The 14,506-nt window shown below is 40.4% G+C and overlaps 1 protein-coding gene across 2 annotated transcripts in view; it reads right to left on the bottom strand.

Moving 5' to 3' along the window:
• SV2C (synaptic vesicle glycoprotein 2C) overlaps positions 1-14,506 on the bottom strand; it is a 119,772-nt gene that overhangs the window by 44,250 nt on the left and 61,016 nt on the right. For both annotated transcript variants that reach the window (XM_087742235.1, XM_087742237.1), the window contains exon 4: positions 12,233-12,384. In XM_087742235.1, coding sequence (XP_087598361.1) covers positions 12,233-12,384 — 152 coding nt within the window. The remainder of the gene's footprint in view (positions 1-12,232; positions 12,385-14,506) is intronic.

The following is a 14,506-nucleotide window of genomic DNA, read 5'->3' as shown; positions in this document are numbered from 1 at the left end:
GAAGAAATAGTCTCAAAGATAATCACATTCCCCAAAGCATTGTGGAACGCACTGCCCAGGCAGAGGGGAGAGACCCCATCAGAGGATGGAGGAAAAGGCAGGAGAAGTCAGTAGTCCCTCAGGGATGCTGCAGCCAGCCTAGGGGCTGGGACCGCACCACGGCCATGCCATCCATTGGCTCTGGCACTGGTCTGAACCAAGCCAAAATGCACTGCCTCCTCCCTGACAGCAGCTAGACTGGAGCACAGCTGTAACACAGCAGGGAGCACGATGAGGGTGTGGGAAGCTGAGTGTTTCTTATTGCACAGTGCTGGGAACAAGAAAAGGCACCTGTAGAGACTATAGCAGAAATGGATCTGGAAAAAGCAAGGAGAAACTTAAAGTACTGCCGTGGTGCGTTGTAAGGGATACAGGCAAAGACCAGGGAGAAAGGGGTTAGCCAGGATCACAGGGACATTAACAGACACCCCTAGGAAACTGGACCTCATAACTTCTCTGCTCACAAAACAACTTGCTAGTTTTTTACTGAACCTCTCAATAAAGAAATCTTCTTTTTCACAGTCAACCTAAACAGCCCAGGAGAAGGTTATATTTGAAGCTCGCTAATGAGCATCTTTAGTGCTCATTAAGTAGATGTGCTAAAAGCTACTTAAGCTTGTAACGCTTGCAAATATAAATATTTAAATGACCATATCAAACCCTGCATTAGGGCACAGAAAATTGCAAACTGATAAACAAAGTGATTTGTTTTGCTTTCCTAGCTGGATTTGCATAAGCAGCTGTTCTAAATTCTGCTGTGTTCTGTCATTCTTGTTCCTAAAGATGAAGATTTTTTTAAAGTATACACATTCAGTATAATCTAATTTCATAGGATTATTTCAAATGAAGAGCAATTCACGAGTAGGAGTTGATAACTCAAGTTAACATTAAAACTGCTTCATAGCCACTTCAATTAACTCGGATTTAAAAAGTATAGATACAGCTTCAGCCTGTGGAATACCAGATTAATGGAAGTGCACTAAGTATGGGGTGAAGCACAGTACATTGGGGATCATTTTGCCTCTTAGTGGAATGCAAAACAGGTCAACAGATGTTGCATTATGTAGGAGATGCCTTTATGACTGATCAGTTCCATTTGTTCAGCATGACACAGTCTCATAGCAAATGCAGTCTCAACCTTAACAAAGCTCCAGTTTCTTCTTTTAAATCTCAAACAGTATTTTTTATTGGTTAAGGTATCCATAGATTCATGGATTCTGAAGACAGAAGATATATCAGAAAGGAAATTGCATGGAGAAGGCAAAATTGAAGAGCTGCTCTTGGTTTTAAAATTTGGATAAAATGTTTCCTCCAAGTTAAAAAAAAAAAAAATTGATATAAATTTTGCAGACTTATTAGTGCATTCATGGGCTTTTTACAACTGAGAAAAGACACATGCAGCTCTTCCCCAGGCCATCTTCTTTGGCATCTTTTTTTGTTCTGGACAACTAATAAAATTCAGAGATCTTCTGCAGAGAACAGAAGCTACTATGTAATAGAAAATGAAGCCTTGGGCTCATCTTTTTCCAAAACAGCTGCTGCCATGGCTTGTATTTGTTCTGAACCACCATGAAAAAGGCAGACTAGTAGGGAAAGGTTTGAGAAAAATAAGAAAAAGAATGTTTATTAAATTGAGAGTCCAGAATTTTCAAGATTAGAGAAGGACAGATGTTTTCATTTCTCTTTCTACCAGTGCAGGGTTATTCAGCAGAGAAACCTTCTGTCTTCCTTTTGGAGCTAACAGCTAGAATATTTTAATAGACAGGCATTTTCCTAAGTGTGCTAGAAATGTCCAATATTGCTCCTTCCCCCCCTCCTCCCCTTCTAATTTCTGACATTCCCTCCTCCTTTTGTCTTTGTTTTCTTCATTTGCTCTTTTCTGCCCTATCCCACCACCCTCTGGAGCAACAGAGTATCTGTTTAATAGGTCCCTGAGAAAAGGGCTGGATGGGACCTTGAGGGGGCATCCAGTGCATCCACTTGCTCCAAATCAGAATCAATGATGGCCCCTACAATATTCTCAAAACATGTTCATTTAATATTTTCTTAAAGACTTACAGTGACTGAAATTTCACTACTTCTGTAGCAGTTTTATTCAGATGTTTAACTAACACACTATTAGAAAGTCTTTTTCATTATCTGTACTATCTCCACTTGAAAGAAATTTCAGCTCATTACTTTTTGTCTTATCATCAGCAAGCAGTTTATTCCTTTTCCGTTTGCAGCTAATCATGCTTTTCTCCTATTTGCCTTCTGCAAGATTAAAGAAGACATCACTGATCCACCTCTTGCATGTCTAAATCATTGATGGCATCCTATTTCAGCATGTTCCAACTTTGACCAAGGAAACCAAACAGCTCCCACATAACTGTTTTTCCTATTTCCAACTCACATTAATGAGGTGTTGATGTAGAAGGAACTGCAGTAATTAATCTCTGTAGATATGACTACTGAGTATAGTTTCTTTCGCTGGTTGTTTTGGGTGCAGTCACTGCAGTGATGCAGCAATATGAAATCAGTCAAGCGTGGCTCTTTTTATTATAAATCATGTAAGCGCTTCCCAGTCTTTTGATTGGATGGGTGCACTGCATCAGAGATAGTCAAATTCCCCTCTGGTGAGTACAGCAAAGGAAGGGTGGAAGAAGGAACTTGGTGATCCTTTCCCTAAGATGAAACCATGATTTATAATACATTTATAAACTGCTAGGCACCTTGCTGCTGAGAAAATGCTGGGAGCAGCTGATGAAATAGCCATGAGTGAAATCAAGCTGTTCCTCGGATGCTCAGACCCACCTCTAGCATGCATTTCAGAATTTAGAAGTGCTACAAGAAACATTTGAAATGCAGCAATATCTGTAAAAGTAACAGCCAAGTATTTACAGCACCACCATCAACTTGGACACTTTGAAGCATATAGATTTGAGCAGACAAATTGTGTCTAAAGATGCTTTACAGATATTAATCTGTGCAATCCCAAGAAAGTAATTAATAGGGTTTTTTTCTACAGACAAGTAATAAGGAAGTTAAGATACTAATTTTTCAAAGTGGTAAAGAATTTTCTATACTCATGCTGAAACCAGGACAACTCATCCAGCTACAATCCTGGCGTAGACTTTGAGATACCCAAGTTGATGGGTTACTGTTGGAAAAAATGTAGTTTATACAAGCTGCTAGCAAAAAGCCTGGTTTTTAGTCCTTCATTTTAGTAATAAAGCCATTCATGAAGCTTTTAATTTCTACAAAAAGAAATGCTGACAAACAGAAAAAGCTCCACTTTTTCCTTATATTGTCTAAAATACATACCATGTAACATTTATGTACTGGGGAACAACTGTTTCTGTGAACTGGCATTCATCTTGGAATAATGATCACCACAGAAGACTGCAACCTCTTAACTCCACTTCGCTAATGCAATAAACTCTTGTCTCCTTGTAATGGGAGGAGACCAGCAGGCTAGACTGAAATCTCTGTATGTCCACACTTGCAGCTCCCACCAGTCATAATGATCCTGTTCTGCTCATCAGAAGTGCTCGAAGATGGATGGCTCCTAAGATCCTTCTGCTTTTACTGCTAATCAAGTACTCACCATGCCCTATAACCCCACTGATAATAGACAGCATTGGCATAGTATCCTTTATCCCAGTACTGCTGCTGCCACGTGCCACTGAGAAACACTTTAGCCCAACAAAAAAACATAGAATAAGGAAGTCAAAAGTTTTTCTGACTTCATTGCCACTGAACAGTTTTAGTTCATCATGTTCTCAGTTTAGTCTGTGTGCTGGTTTTGGCTGGGGTAGAGTTAATTTTCTTCATAGTAAGAAGAAATGGGTCTATGTTTTGCATTGGTGCTGAAAACAGCATTGATAATACAGAGATGTTTTCATTATTGCTGAGCAGTGCTTACACAGAGTCAAGGCCTTTTCTGCTTCTCACCCCACCCCACCAGCGAGTAGGCTGGGGGTGCACAAGAAGCTGGGAGGGGGCACAGCCAGGACAGCTGACCCCAACTGACCAAAGGGATATTCCATACCATATGACATCATGGTCAGCACATAAAGCTGGGGGAAGAAGAAAGAAAGAGGGGGGCATTTGGAGTTACGGTGTTTTGTCTTTCCAAGTAACCGTTACATGTGATGGAGCCCTGTTTTCCTGGAGATGGCCAAACACCTGCCTGCTGATGGGAAGTAGTGAATGAATTCCTTGTTTCGCTTTGGTTATGTGCACAGCTTTTGCTTTACCTATTAAACTGTCCTTATCTCAACCCACGAGTTTTCTCACTTTTACTCTTCTGATTCTCTCCCCCATCCCACCAGGGGGTGAGTGAGCGAGCAGCTGCATGGTGCTTAGTTGCCAGCTGGGGTTAAACCATGACAGTCCGCCACAGGCTGAAAGATTAACTCCTCCATTAACACTGCCTGGTGCTGTACATGCTCTGAGCTGCACAGTGAGCCAGTAGCTCTCCACCTCCTCACCTGCATAGCTGCTGCATGCAGCTCTGCTTACCTCCTTGCCTGTTCTACTACAGTATAGTTCACAATGGTTTCAAACAGAAGGGGATTCTATTGCAGTTTTGAAGATATGTTTACCTTTTTTATCTCCAACTGGACAACATAAGAACAAAGCAAACATGACAATAGAAAATACTACAGAAACTACTCTCGAGCCACCTACCAAAAAGGTGATAAAAAGATCTTTTTGATTGCCAGTAAAGTTATTTTCTTCAGGTGAATTGATCTGCCACACCTCAACAATCTTCTGCTACAAACTGAGAAATGTTTTTCAGGCCACTTTGCAAGCCACTTACTCAAAGGAAAACATATTGCTCCACTGTAATCACAATTATGCTCAGTTAGAAAGAGAAGCCATTTATGGACTCCTGTGCCTATGAAAAGACTTACGTATATATGGAAAGTAGAACTAAGAACAGGCAACAGGTCTCTAGTAGTAGGTTTGGTGAATTTAGTTTGCTCCTAAACTATTGAGGACAGGCTGTCATTTGATGTGTCCTTAAAAACCTCCAGTGATGGAGATTCTGTAAACACATTTGGCAGTTTATGTTAGTACTTTATTACATCTGTATTTAAAACTTGACTTCTTTCCTATCTAAACTAAATTCCAGTTTCTGCCATTTAAACTCATTTAAGGATATTGGCAGGAGAAAAGTAAAAGGCAAAGATCTTCAGAGAAAAGTAGGAACAAATATATTTTACAAACCAGGAAAAGAATACAAAATTTCCAGTAGGAGACACAGAATCATAGAATCATTTAGGTTGGAAAATTTTAAAAATAGAAGTTACTATTAATCTTTTAAACACAATGTTTTGCAAGTCACGAGTGTGTCCATTGTTTGGACACTTCTATGTCTGCATTTTTAAGTTCTGTGTTACTGTAAAAAACCTATTCTCCTTAAAAAAAAAATTTTAAAAATCAGAAAAAAAAAAAGCTTTCTTTAGTTTAGTAAAATTCTAGTGACTGGAGTAGAAATATAATTCATAACTTGTCCTCTTTCAGTCACAGGACAAAATACCAATCGTTTGCAGATGCAATGGAAAAATCAGTGAGCAAGTTGACACTTTCCTACTTACACCTAGAGAGACACATTACAGCTAGGCAGAAATCTTCTATTCTGAAATTGAATGCTTTTTCCTTAGATTTCTTATTCCATTTCTTTCTCCTCCAAATTTGTGTTCCCTGAATGGTGTTAAATACCTCTCTTATGAACACAAGTAGCTGGTCCTCAATTAAGTGGAAAAAAGACTCTACTGATGAAAAATGAGAGTTTAGATGAAGTTCTGTTATGCAATGTGATTACACCAGTCTGAATAAAATGTTTACACTAAAGACTTAAATCTCCTTTTTGCATGGAGTGTGTTGGAATAGAATCATAGAATTGTTTAGGTTGGAAAGGACCTTTAAGATCATCAAGTCCAACTGTTCGTTAACCTAGCAGTGCCAAGTCCACCACTAAACCACGTCCTCAAGCAGCACGTCTACCCGTCTTTTAAATACCTCTGGGGATGGAGGCTCAACCACTTCCCTGGGCAGCCTGTTCCGATGCCTGACTCTCCTTTCGGTGAAGAAGTTTTTCCTAATATCCAACCTAAACTTCCCCTGGCGCAGCTTGAGGCCCTTTCCTCTCATCCTGTCGCTTGTTACTGGGGAGAAGAGACCGCCCCCCCGCCTCGCTACGACCTCCTTTCCGGTGGCTGTAGAGAGCCATAAGGTCTCCCCTCAGCCTCCCCTTCTGCAGACTAAACAAGGCCAGCTCCCTCAGCCGCTCCTCCTAAGACTTGTGCTCCAGACCCTTCACCAACTTCGCTGCCCTTCTTTGGACACGCTCCAGCACCTCGACGTCCTTCTTGTAGGGAGGGACCCAAAACTGAACCCAGGACTCGAGGTGCGGCCTCACCAGTGCCAAGTACAGGGGGACAGTCACTTCTCTAGTCCTTCTGGCCACACTATTTCTGATAGAAGCCAGGATGCTATTGGCCTTCTTGCCCACCTGGGCACACTGCCAGCTCATATTCAGCCAGCTGTTGACCAGCACCCCCAGGTCATTTTCCACCAGGCAGCTCTCCAGCCACTCCTCCCCCAGCCTGTAGCGTTGCCTGGGGTGGTTGTGACCCAAGCGCGGAGCTGGCATGGAGCCTTGTTGAATCTCGTACCGTTGGCCCCGGCGCAACGATCCAGCCTGTCCAGGTCCCTCTGTAGGGCCTTCCTACCCTCCAGCAGATGGACACTTCCACCCAGCTTGGTGTCATCTGCAGACTTCCTGAGGGTGCACTCAATCCCCTCATCCAGATCATTGAGAAAGATACTGACCAGGACCGGCCCCAACGCTGAGCCCTGGGGAACACCACTGGTGACCGGCCACCAACTGGATTTAACTCCATTCACCACAACTCTTTGAGCCCAGCCATCCAGCCAGTTTTTTATCCAGCGAAGAGTATACTCGTCCAAGCCATGAGCAGCCAGTTTTATCCAGGAGAATGCTGTGGGAAACGGTGTCAAAGGCCTTACTAAAGTCCAAGTAGACAACATCCACCGCCTTCCCCTCATCCGCTAAGCGGGTCACCTTATCACAGAAGGAGACCAGGTTAGTGAAGTGGGACCTCTCTTTCATAAACTCATGCTGGCTGAGCCTGATCCCCTGGTTGTCCTGTACGTGCCACATGATGGCACTCAGGATGATCTGCTCCATAACCTTTCCCGGCACCGAGGTCAGGCTGACAGGCCTGTAGCTGCCCAGATCCTCCTTCCGACCCTTCTTGTAGATGGGCGTCACATTTGCTAACCTCCAGTCAACTGGGACCTCCCTGGTTAGCCAGGACTGCTGACAGATGATGGAAAGTGGCTTGGTGAGCACTTCTGCCAGCTCCCTCAGTACCCCTGGGTGGATCCCATCCAGCCCCATAGACTTCTGTGTGTCTAAGTGGTGTAGCAGGTCACTAACCCTTACCCCTTGGATTATGGGGGCTTCATTCTGCTCCCCACACCTGTCTTCCAGCTCAGGGGGCTAGGCACACAGAGAACAACTCGTCTTACTATTAACGATTGAGTCAAAGGCGGCATTAAGTACCTCAGCCTTTTCCTCATCCTTTGTCACTATGCTTCCCCCCTACATCCAGTAAAGGATGGAGATTCTCCGTAGCCCTTTTGTTGCTAATGTATTTATAGAAACATTCTTTATTGTCTTTTATGGCAGTAGACAGATTAAGCTCTAGTTGGGCTTTGGTCCTTCTAATTTTCTTTCTGCATAAACTCACAACATCCTTGTAGTCCTCCTGAGTTGCCTGCCCCTTCTTCCAAAGGTCATACACTCTCCTTTTTTTCCTGAGTTCCAGCTGAAGGTCTCTGTTTAGCTGGACCGGTCTTCTCCCCCACCAGCTCGTCTTTCAGCACATGGAGATGGCCTGCTCCTGCACCTGTAAAATTTCCTTCTTGAAGAATGTCCAGCCTTCTTGGACTCCTTTGCCCTTCAGGATTGCCTCCCAAGAGACTCTTTCAACCAGGCTCCTAAACAGGTCAAAGTCTGCCCTCTGGAAGTCCAAGGTAGCAGTTCTGCTGACCCCCCTCCTTACTTCTCCAAGAATCAAAAACTCTATCATTTCATGATTGCTACACCCAAGATGGCCTTCAACTGTCACATCACCCACCAGGCCTTCTCTGTTCACAAACAACAGGTCCAGCAGGGCGTCTTCCCTAGTAAAAAGTAGCATGTTTCCTATTTCTTTGATTCTGTATTATTAATTTTGTAGTCTTTTAGTGAATAATCTAGCCTAATTTAACTGGAATTCGATTAATATATATGGAAGTAATGTCTCTGCCTCTGATCATACCATGGAGATTTGTTCACTAAAGCCATTTGACATCATTGTCTGTTAAATTCCAGAAGTGGGGGGGCTAGAGTGTGGGGGAAGCTTCAGATTCAAAGTGCAGCTTATGCTGTAGCAGCCTGGACACCTGCACCATCCTGGTCACACTCCCCATCACCTCCAGTTCTCTGCCTTGCAATCTCATTTCTTTTTGGCCATGTATTCCCCTTCTTTTTCAGGAATAAGATTTAGAAATAAATGAGGTCAATATTTGTTTGTCGCTAAACAAAATACTCTAGGGAATGTTTCAAATTCTGAAACATTTTTCTGTAGTTCATAAAGCCAGAAAAGTCTTGTATACAGCATATATGCAAAACATAAAACTACATGGAATACCAAAACTGATGGGTTAAATACACTGAAATCGTTATCCAGCTTCCCCTGATTTTTAGTTTGGAGATATGGCACAATAAAAATTGAGACTGACTTTTAAAATAATACATGTGTATGGCGGGCAACATATTTTTTTTCAGAACTGATAATTTTATAACTTTCTTTTGGTTTTGTTTTTTTTTTAATTAAAGGGGTAAAATGAACAACTTGCATAATGGTTTTTTATTCCTATCCTCAGACTAACACATAAATTTGGTGTAAAAAAATGGTAATATACCACTATCTGGATTTTAAACTGAAATGTGATTTCTCACTCTTTGTTATTTGAAAAATGAATAAAGAATTATTCATATATATATATAAATTAAAGAATATTGTAATACACATTTGATGTATTTGACAGTCTTTGAACTAATCTACCTTGAAACATGATGTTAAATTTAAAGTTGCACTTGCAAAATTATGTATAAAACAGTAATTATCCTTCCTATCCAGCCTGACCTAAGTAGTGCATAAAGCAATTTCTTTGTAGCAGCCTAATCTGGGACTTTGTTAATCAGCAGCAATTAGAAGCATTTCTCTGCAGATGTTTCTTCTAATAGCTTCTCCATGACCTGAACTCCTCTTTCAGAGACCCTGAACAAGTCTACATCCATTTTCAATTTTTAAACAAAAGGCGAGAGCTATAGACTTTAAGAAGCCCGGAGACAGAGATGCTTGTCTTCTAGACGATATTAGCCTTTCCGTATGTAGTCACTGCAGCACTACATCATGCTGATTCCTCTTTTAACAACACGCTGATGCCAAGGCAACTGTCACCTTCCCTTTATTTTGTGTTTCAGAGCGTTACTCAGGTTTCAGACACTCCTGTGCTGCTTGAACAGAAACAGAGATAAACTGTTACATATAGAGAATGTAATCTTTGTTTTCCCACTGAAAGATAGAGCTAAATGTTCAACTGTTAAACTTGTATAGCTTCACTGGCTGCCTTGGGCTAGATAATGTACACTGGCTGTGAATCTAGGACTTTTTAAAGTGGTTTATATAAGAGGCAGTACAAATGAAGGGAATACATTTGTAAAAGAGGAAGGAAAAAAATCTATGAAATTATTCTACTCTGTTGGCCTGGTATTTTTCTATTCATTTAAGAATGATTCCACTATGCTCAGTGGCAGTTTATTGCTTTTCAACAAACACAACTTCATTCACTGCTGTTGAGTAACTTCTGAGTTCAGCTGGGAAAAATCAGTTGTTTACTCCTCATGTGAGAAGCGGAGAGCTCAGAAATCTCTATGCACACTATAAATGAGCCTTAGAAGTGGGTGGGCTGCTTTGTTTGTAATTATGTTTTGCTTCCTGATCAGTGGAGATGTGAATGACGAGGAGGACTGGAAGTGATTTGGATAAAAATCTGTATCTTTCCTTAATTCTGGCAAAATAATTCCATGGAAACGATGCAGAAATTGTAAAAGAGAAAATACGACTACAAGAGCCTCCTCATGAACGCATGTGATATACAAATGGTGCAGAGATTTGCGCTGGTATTCACCTGGCCTGCAGTGTTTCCAGGAGGGTACAGCAATGTGTGACTGGGCTCTCCTGAGTGCCAGAGCAGGGTTTGCCCTGGGAGCCCTTGGCAACGCCTGGGAGCTTGGCACAGCACCATGGCAACAAAGCAGTTTGCCCCTGGTCCTGAGCTGGGGTGATTCCACGTTTGTACTAGGAACTAAGACACAGGTTTTAAACTTCACAACATAACAAAAAAGTCTGATTTAAAGTGAAGACAATTTTAAGACCTCATCAAAACCCATAAATACATTCTGCTTAATTTTGCCAAGATGACATGTAAACCCGCTTCTTTTGCTGTGAGAAAGGATTGTGTCTGTTGTTTATAGCTTGCTTTTTACCCCTCCTTTTGGCTATTACAACTTTCATTACTATACTGCAAGGAGAATGATTTATATCTGAAGAATGCTGTCTTTTAAAATTGGTTTCTACATTCTTTTGTCTTAAGTGATTTCATAAGTATTTTTGCAGAAGGACACAAAAAAAATCAGTGCAGCATGGCTTTTTGTTGCTGATATTCTTCCCCTGCTAAAGAAAGAAGAAAATTATTCCCTCTAGTGCCACTGCTTTGGTATAAGGAAGTGTATTATTATTCATTGAGATATACTGCCATGTGACATTGTAAAAGCATCTCAGTAAAGGTTATTGAATTATTTATAAAATCTACAATGAAATTAGACAACCTATGTAAATCAGTCTGTCATAATGTTTGCATTTTCCAATGAAAGATAAAGAAAATAAAAATCCATAGGCAAGCAAAAATTACTTGGCATCCAGAGCAATTTATTAATTGGGAAAGAAAAATTATCCACATTGTGCCTTGTCAGCAAAAATTCCTCTCTTTGATTCCAGCAATTCAAAGCCAAAAGGCAAGGTTGAAGACATAGATTCAGGTTGCGTGTACTGGACTCTAAAATTAACTTTAATGCAACAGTCTAGATATTTGATTAGTCTGCACAATTGTAATTTATGTCTGGACATTACTGCTTGCTGAATGTTCCAATCACTTTGGGCAAACCTTATGAAGTTGTCCTCTCTTTCACAATCCAACTGTGATAAACTTCATTGCTTGGCTAAAGAAAGCTGCTTTGGATGCCAGCTAACTCACAATGCTGCTTTACTTGTCTTGAATGCCAGGGAGAAGTGCTTGTAGAGGCTGATTTTTAAGAACCCCTAAGCAGTCTCAGCAATCCTGGAGACCCATAAGCACTTAACTCCTCTAAAAGGCAAGCCCAAGAGACTAAGAATTGAATCTGTACCTCCACATAATGTTTAACCATGTCAGGGCAGTAAAGAGCTCTTTCACAAAGTGGCTTATATTGCACATCTGTGCAACTTCAGCCACTGAAAGCTTTCTGTCGTGTTTGCCCTCATTCACCCCTACAGCATTTAAGTGTACTCTGTCCAATTTCTCTATTTCTACACTACTAAAAAGATCAACTAAGAATGAAACATTCAGCACAGCTTTATATTCAGAACTAGCACTGCAAACATTAAGATAGTCCTTACTCTTCTTTCTCAAGAATGTATAACTGACATTTTATCTCTGTATTAAACAAAGTGAGAAAAAATTTGAGATCCAGCAATTTAAAATTTATTTTCTCTGATGCAAGTCTCCACATCACTCATTTTCTCCAGATTCAACAATAACACCAAATATATTCTCATGTGTCCAGGTTTTCAGTAATCTAAAGAATATGACTAAGCAGGGGTATTTGCTAATTTTTGTGCCTTTTAATATATTGTTTGTTATTTAGGATACAACCTATTCCCATTATTTCCACCAAACAATCAACTTTTTTCTTAACAGCAGGGTCAGTATTTTGAGAACAGGCATGATGTTCCCTCTTTAAACTACACTTCAAGACTTTGCTTTCATACTAGAAGAGCTACAAATCACAAGGAGATGTTTTTCTTACCATAATGAGGAATTATTGCCCAAGCCATTGCAGAAGCGTAGATGCCACCAATCATCCAAAACATACAGAGCCAACTCAGGTGTTCACCTCGTTTCTCCCGAGCAAGCACTTCGGAAAAATAGGAGAAGACTGTTGGCACAGCTCCACCAATCCTAAAAGGAGGTATAGATGATGGATTAAGTGAGAGAGTAACAGCTAGTTGAAGTTTGAACAAGCCCACAGCTGCAGTCATTGAAAACCCAAACTACAAGCAGCTTTTCTGGCAAGAGTGTTTTTATTTCAAATTGCACCATGTATTAGGGAACTCTTGAGGAAACTTTCACTGATTTGGACTCAATTTTTATGAAATATTTCCTTGAAAACTCTGCATAAAATTCATTGCATTCAGTAATTCAAGGGGACTGTCAATGTCCCAGCTGCTGGAAGAGAAACCAGCGCAAAGCGTTGATTTTGGCCAATACAAAAATCCTGAAATCATGGCAGTCTACCGACAAGTGTCAAAATACATTGCTTTTAACTGAAAATAGTAGTCATTTTCCCAAAGAATAATAGATAATTCTCTTAAGTCTTACTTCCGATGCTGTAGGTAATCAAGAAGTAACTAAATGCCACCTATGTTACTGTTTTATGTCATGCATATTTAAAAATACACTGTATTCAGTTGCATTACGTGATTTGCTAAGCCCATGCTGTTTTTTTACTTAAGTTTTTACTTAAGTTTTTTCTTTGCATTCATACAATACTCAGTTTTTCACATGGTAAAAATAAACACTGTCTGAAGGGTAGTTGGACAAAAAGAAGCGTTCAACTTAGTTTTACAAAAATTAGAGTAACTCAAATTATGTATCATTTTCAGTACCAGCTTCCAGATCATCTTTTACTGTCTTTACCTCTTTACTACCAATGCAAGCTGTCAAATGTTTGACAACAGGACAAGTCCTTGTGGATTTTATTTTTCCTGCTGAAGAAAATACCTGTGAAGCTTGAAGAGATATTCTCACATACCAGATTACATACTTAAAGCAGTATCTTGCACGGTTAGAACTTCTAACTGAATTTTAAAGATAAATGTATATTTATGCTGTCATCTGGGAGTTGTCAAACTGTGAGCAAAAAGAAGGAAGCTTGAAACAGATTAAAACAAATATTCCCATAATGGAGCCTGCTAGCTCTTATACTCTCTGCCAGTTCTGCAAAGGTTGATACCTCCATGAATTCTTCTTAGATATACAGCTAACAAGGGCTATATCTCATTTCTTCTCATGGATGAAAGCACTAAAAACCTCCACTAGTGAACTGCCCTGTCACAGGCAACAGGAGACATTGTCCTCGGAGGTTCTCCTGGAGGCCCAGAGTGAGGAACAGTGGAAGGGCCATGGCAAAGCATGGTATCACAGATCATTTTTCTGTGATGGGGAAGCCCTGCTGCCTCAGTGGTGCTGTGGACTCAGGGCTCTCCAGTTCCCAAAGCACAGGCGGATTACAGCTATGATTTCTTACCCTCCAGGGCTCAAGCACAGCTTTGAATTGCACTGCCACAATATTGCCCAAATACAGTGCTCATGGATATAATTAGAGTTCTTTTTCCAATGTTGAAACTACACTGGCAAAACCAGAAGCAATGTCTTCCTCTTTCCTGCCTAAGCTGGAAAGTGCTGATGAGGAGTCATAGGTGCCCACTTTCAAGTAGACCTAAATTAATAGTTTGCTCATGGCATGCAGGACAGTATCATTCCTGCAATAACACTCTACCTAAAGAGTATAATTTTTGGTAAGTGCTTTTTTCTCTCATTGCTTCTGCTCATTAAGAAAAGTATAGAGAGTGGTAAGTAAATACATATTTGGTAATTTTCCTATCCTATTATCCAATCTGTTCTTGTAAATTTACAATTTTCTTCATTTCATATGTCTTTTCATGAAGTACAGAATCTTCTCTTTATTTGATAATGCAGTTACTATGGTAGTAAATATAGCCTGAAACCATCTGTGCACAATTAATAATAAATCACATTTAACACTAATAGTTTTCTTATTGCAAAGTGCTTGAAAACATTCTCTATAAAGGGTTCGCTTCAAGCAAATATAGTCCTTATGCTTATGAAATTCAAGACTCAACATACAATCTTCTTGAAATCTCCCTTAAATCTCCTAGGCTGGAATTACAATGAAGTGCATCTTGTGGAGAATTTCCAATGGGTGGAGTAATTCATGCATCCCTAGGTCATACAAATGTTTGTGAGATGATGGTTTGGGAAATGGGTGGATGCTTCAAGT

This window comes from Nipponia nippon, unplaced genomic scaffold (genome assembly GCF_047370975.1).
Source record: "Nipponia nippon isolate SJK-2023a ecotype South Korea unplaced genomic scaffold, ASM4737097v1 scaffold_8, whole genome shotgun sequence".
Taxonomy (NCBI): domain Eukaryota; kingdom Metazoa; phylum Chordata; class Aves; order Pelecaniformes; family Threskiornithidae; genus Nipponia; species Nipponia nippon.
Note: the sequence above shows the minus strand (reverse complement) of the source record. Positions and strands in the feature narration are given on the sequence as shown.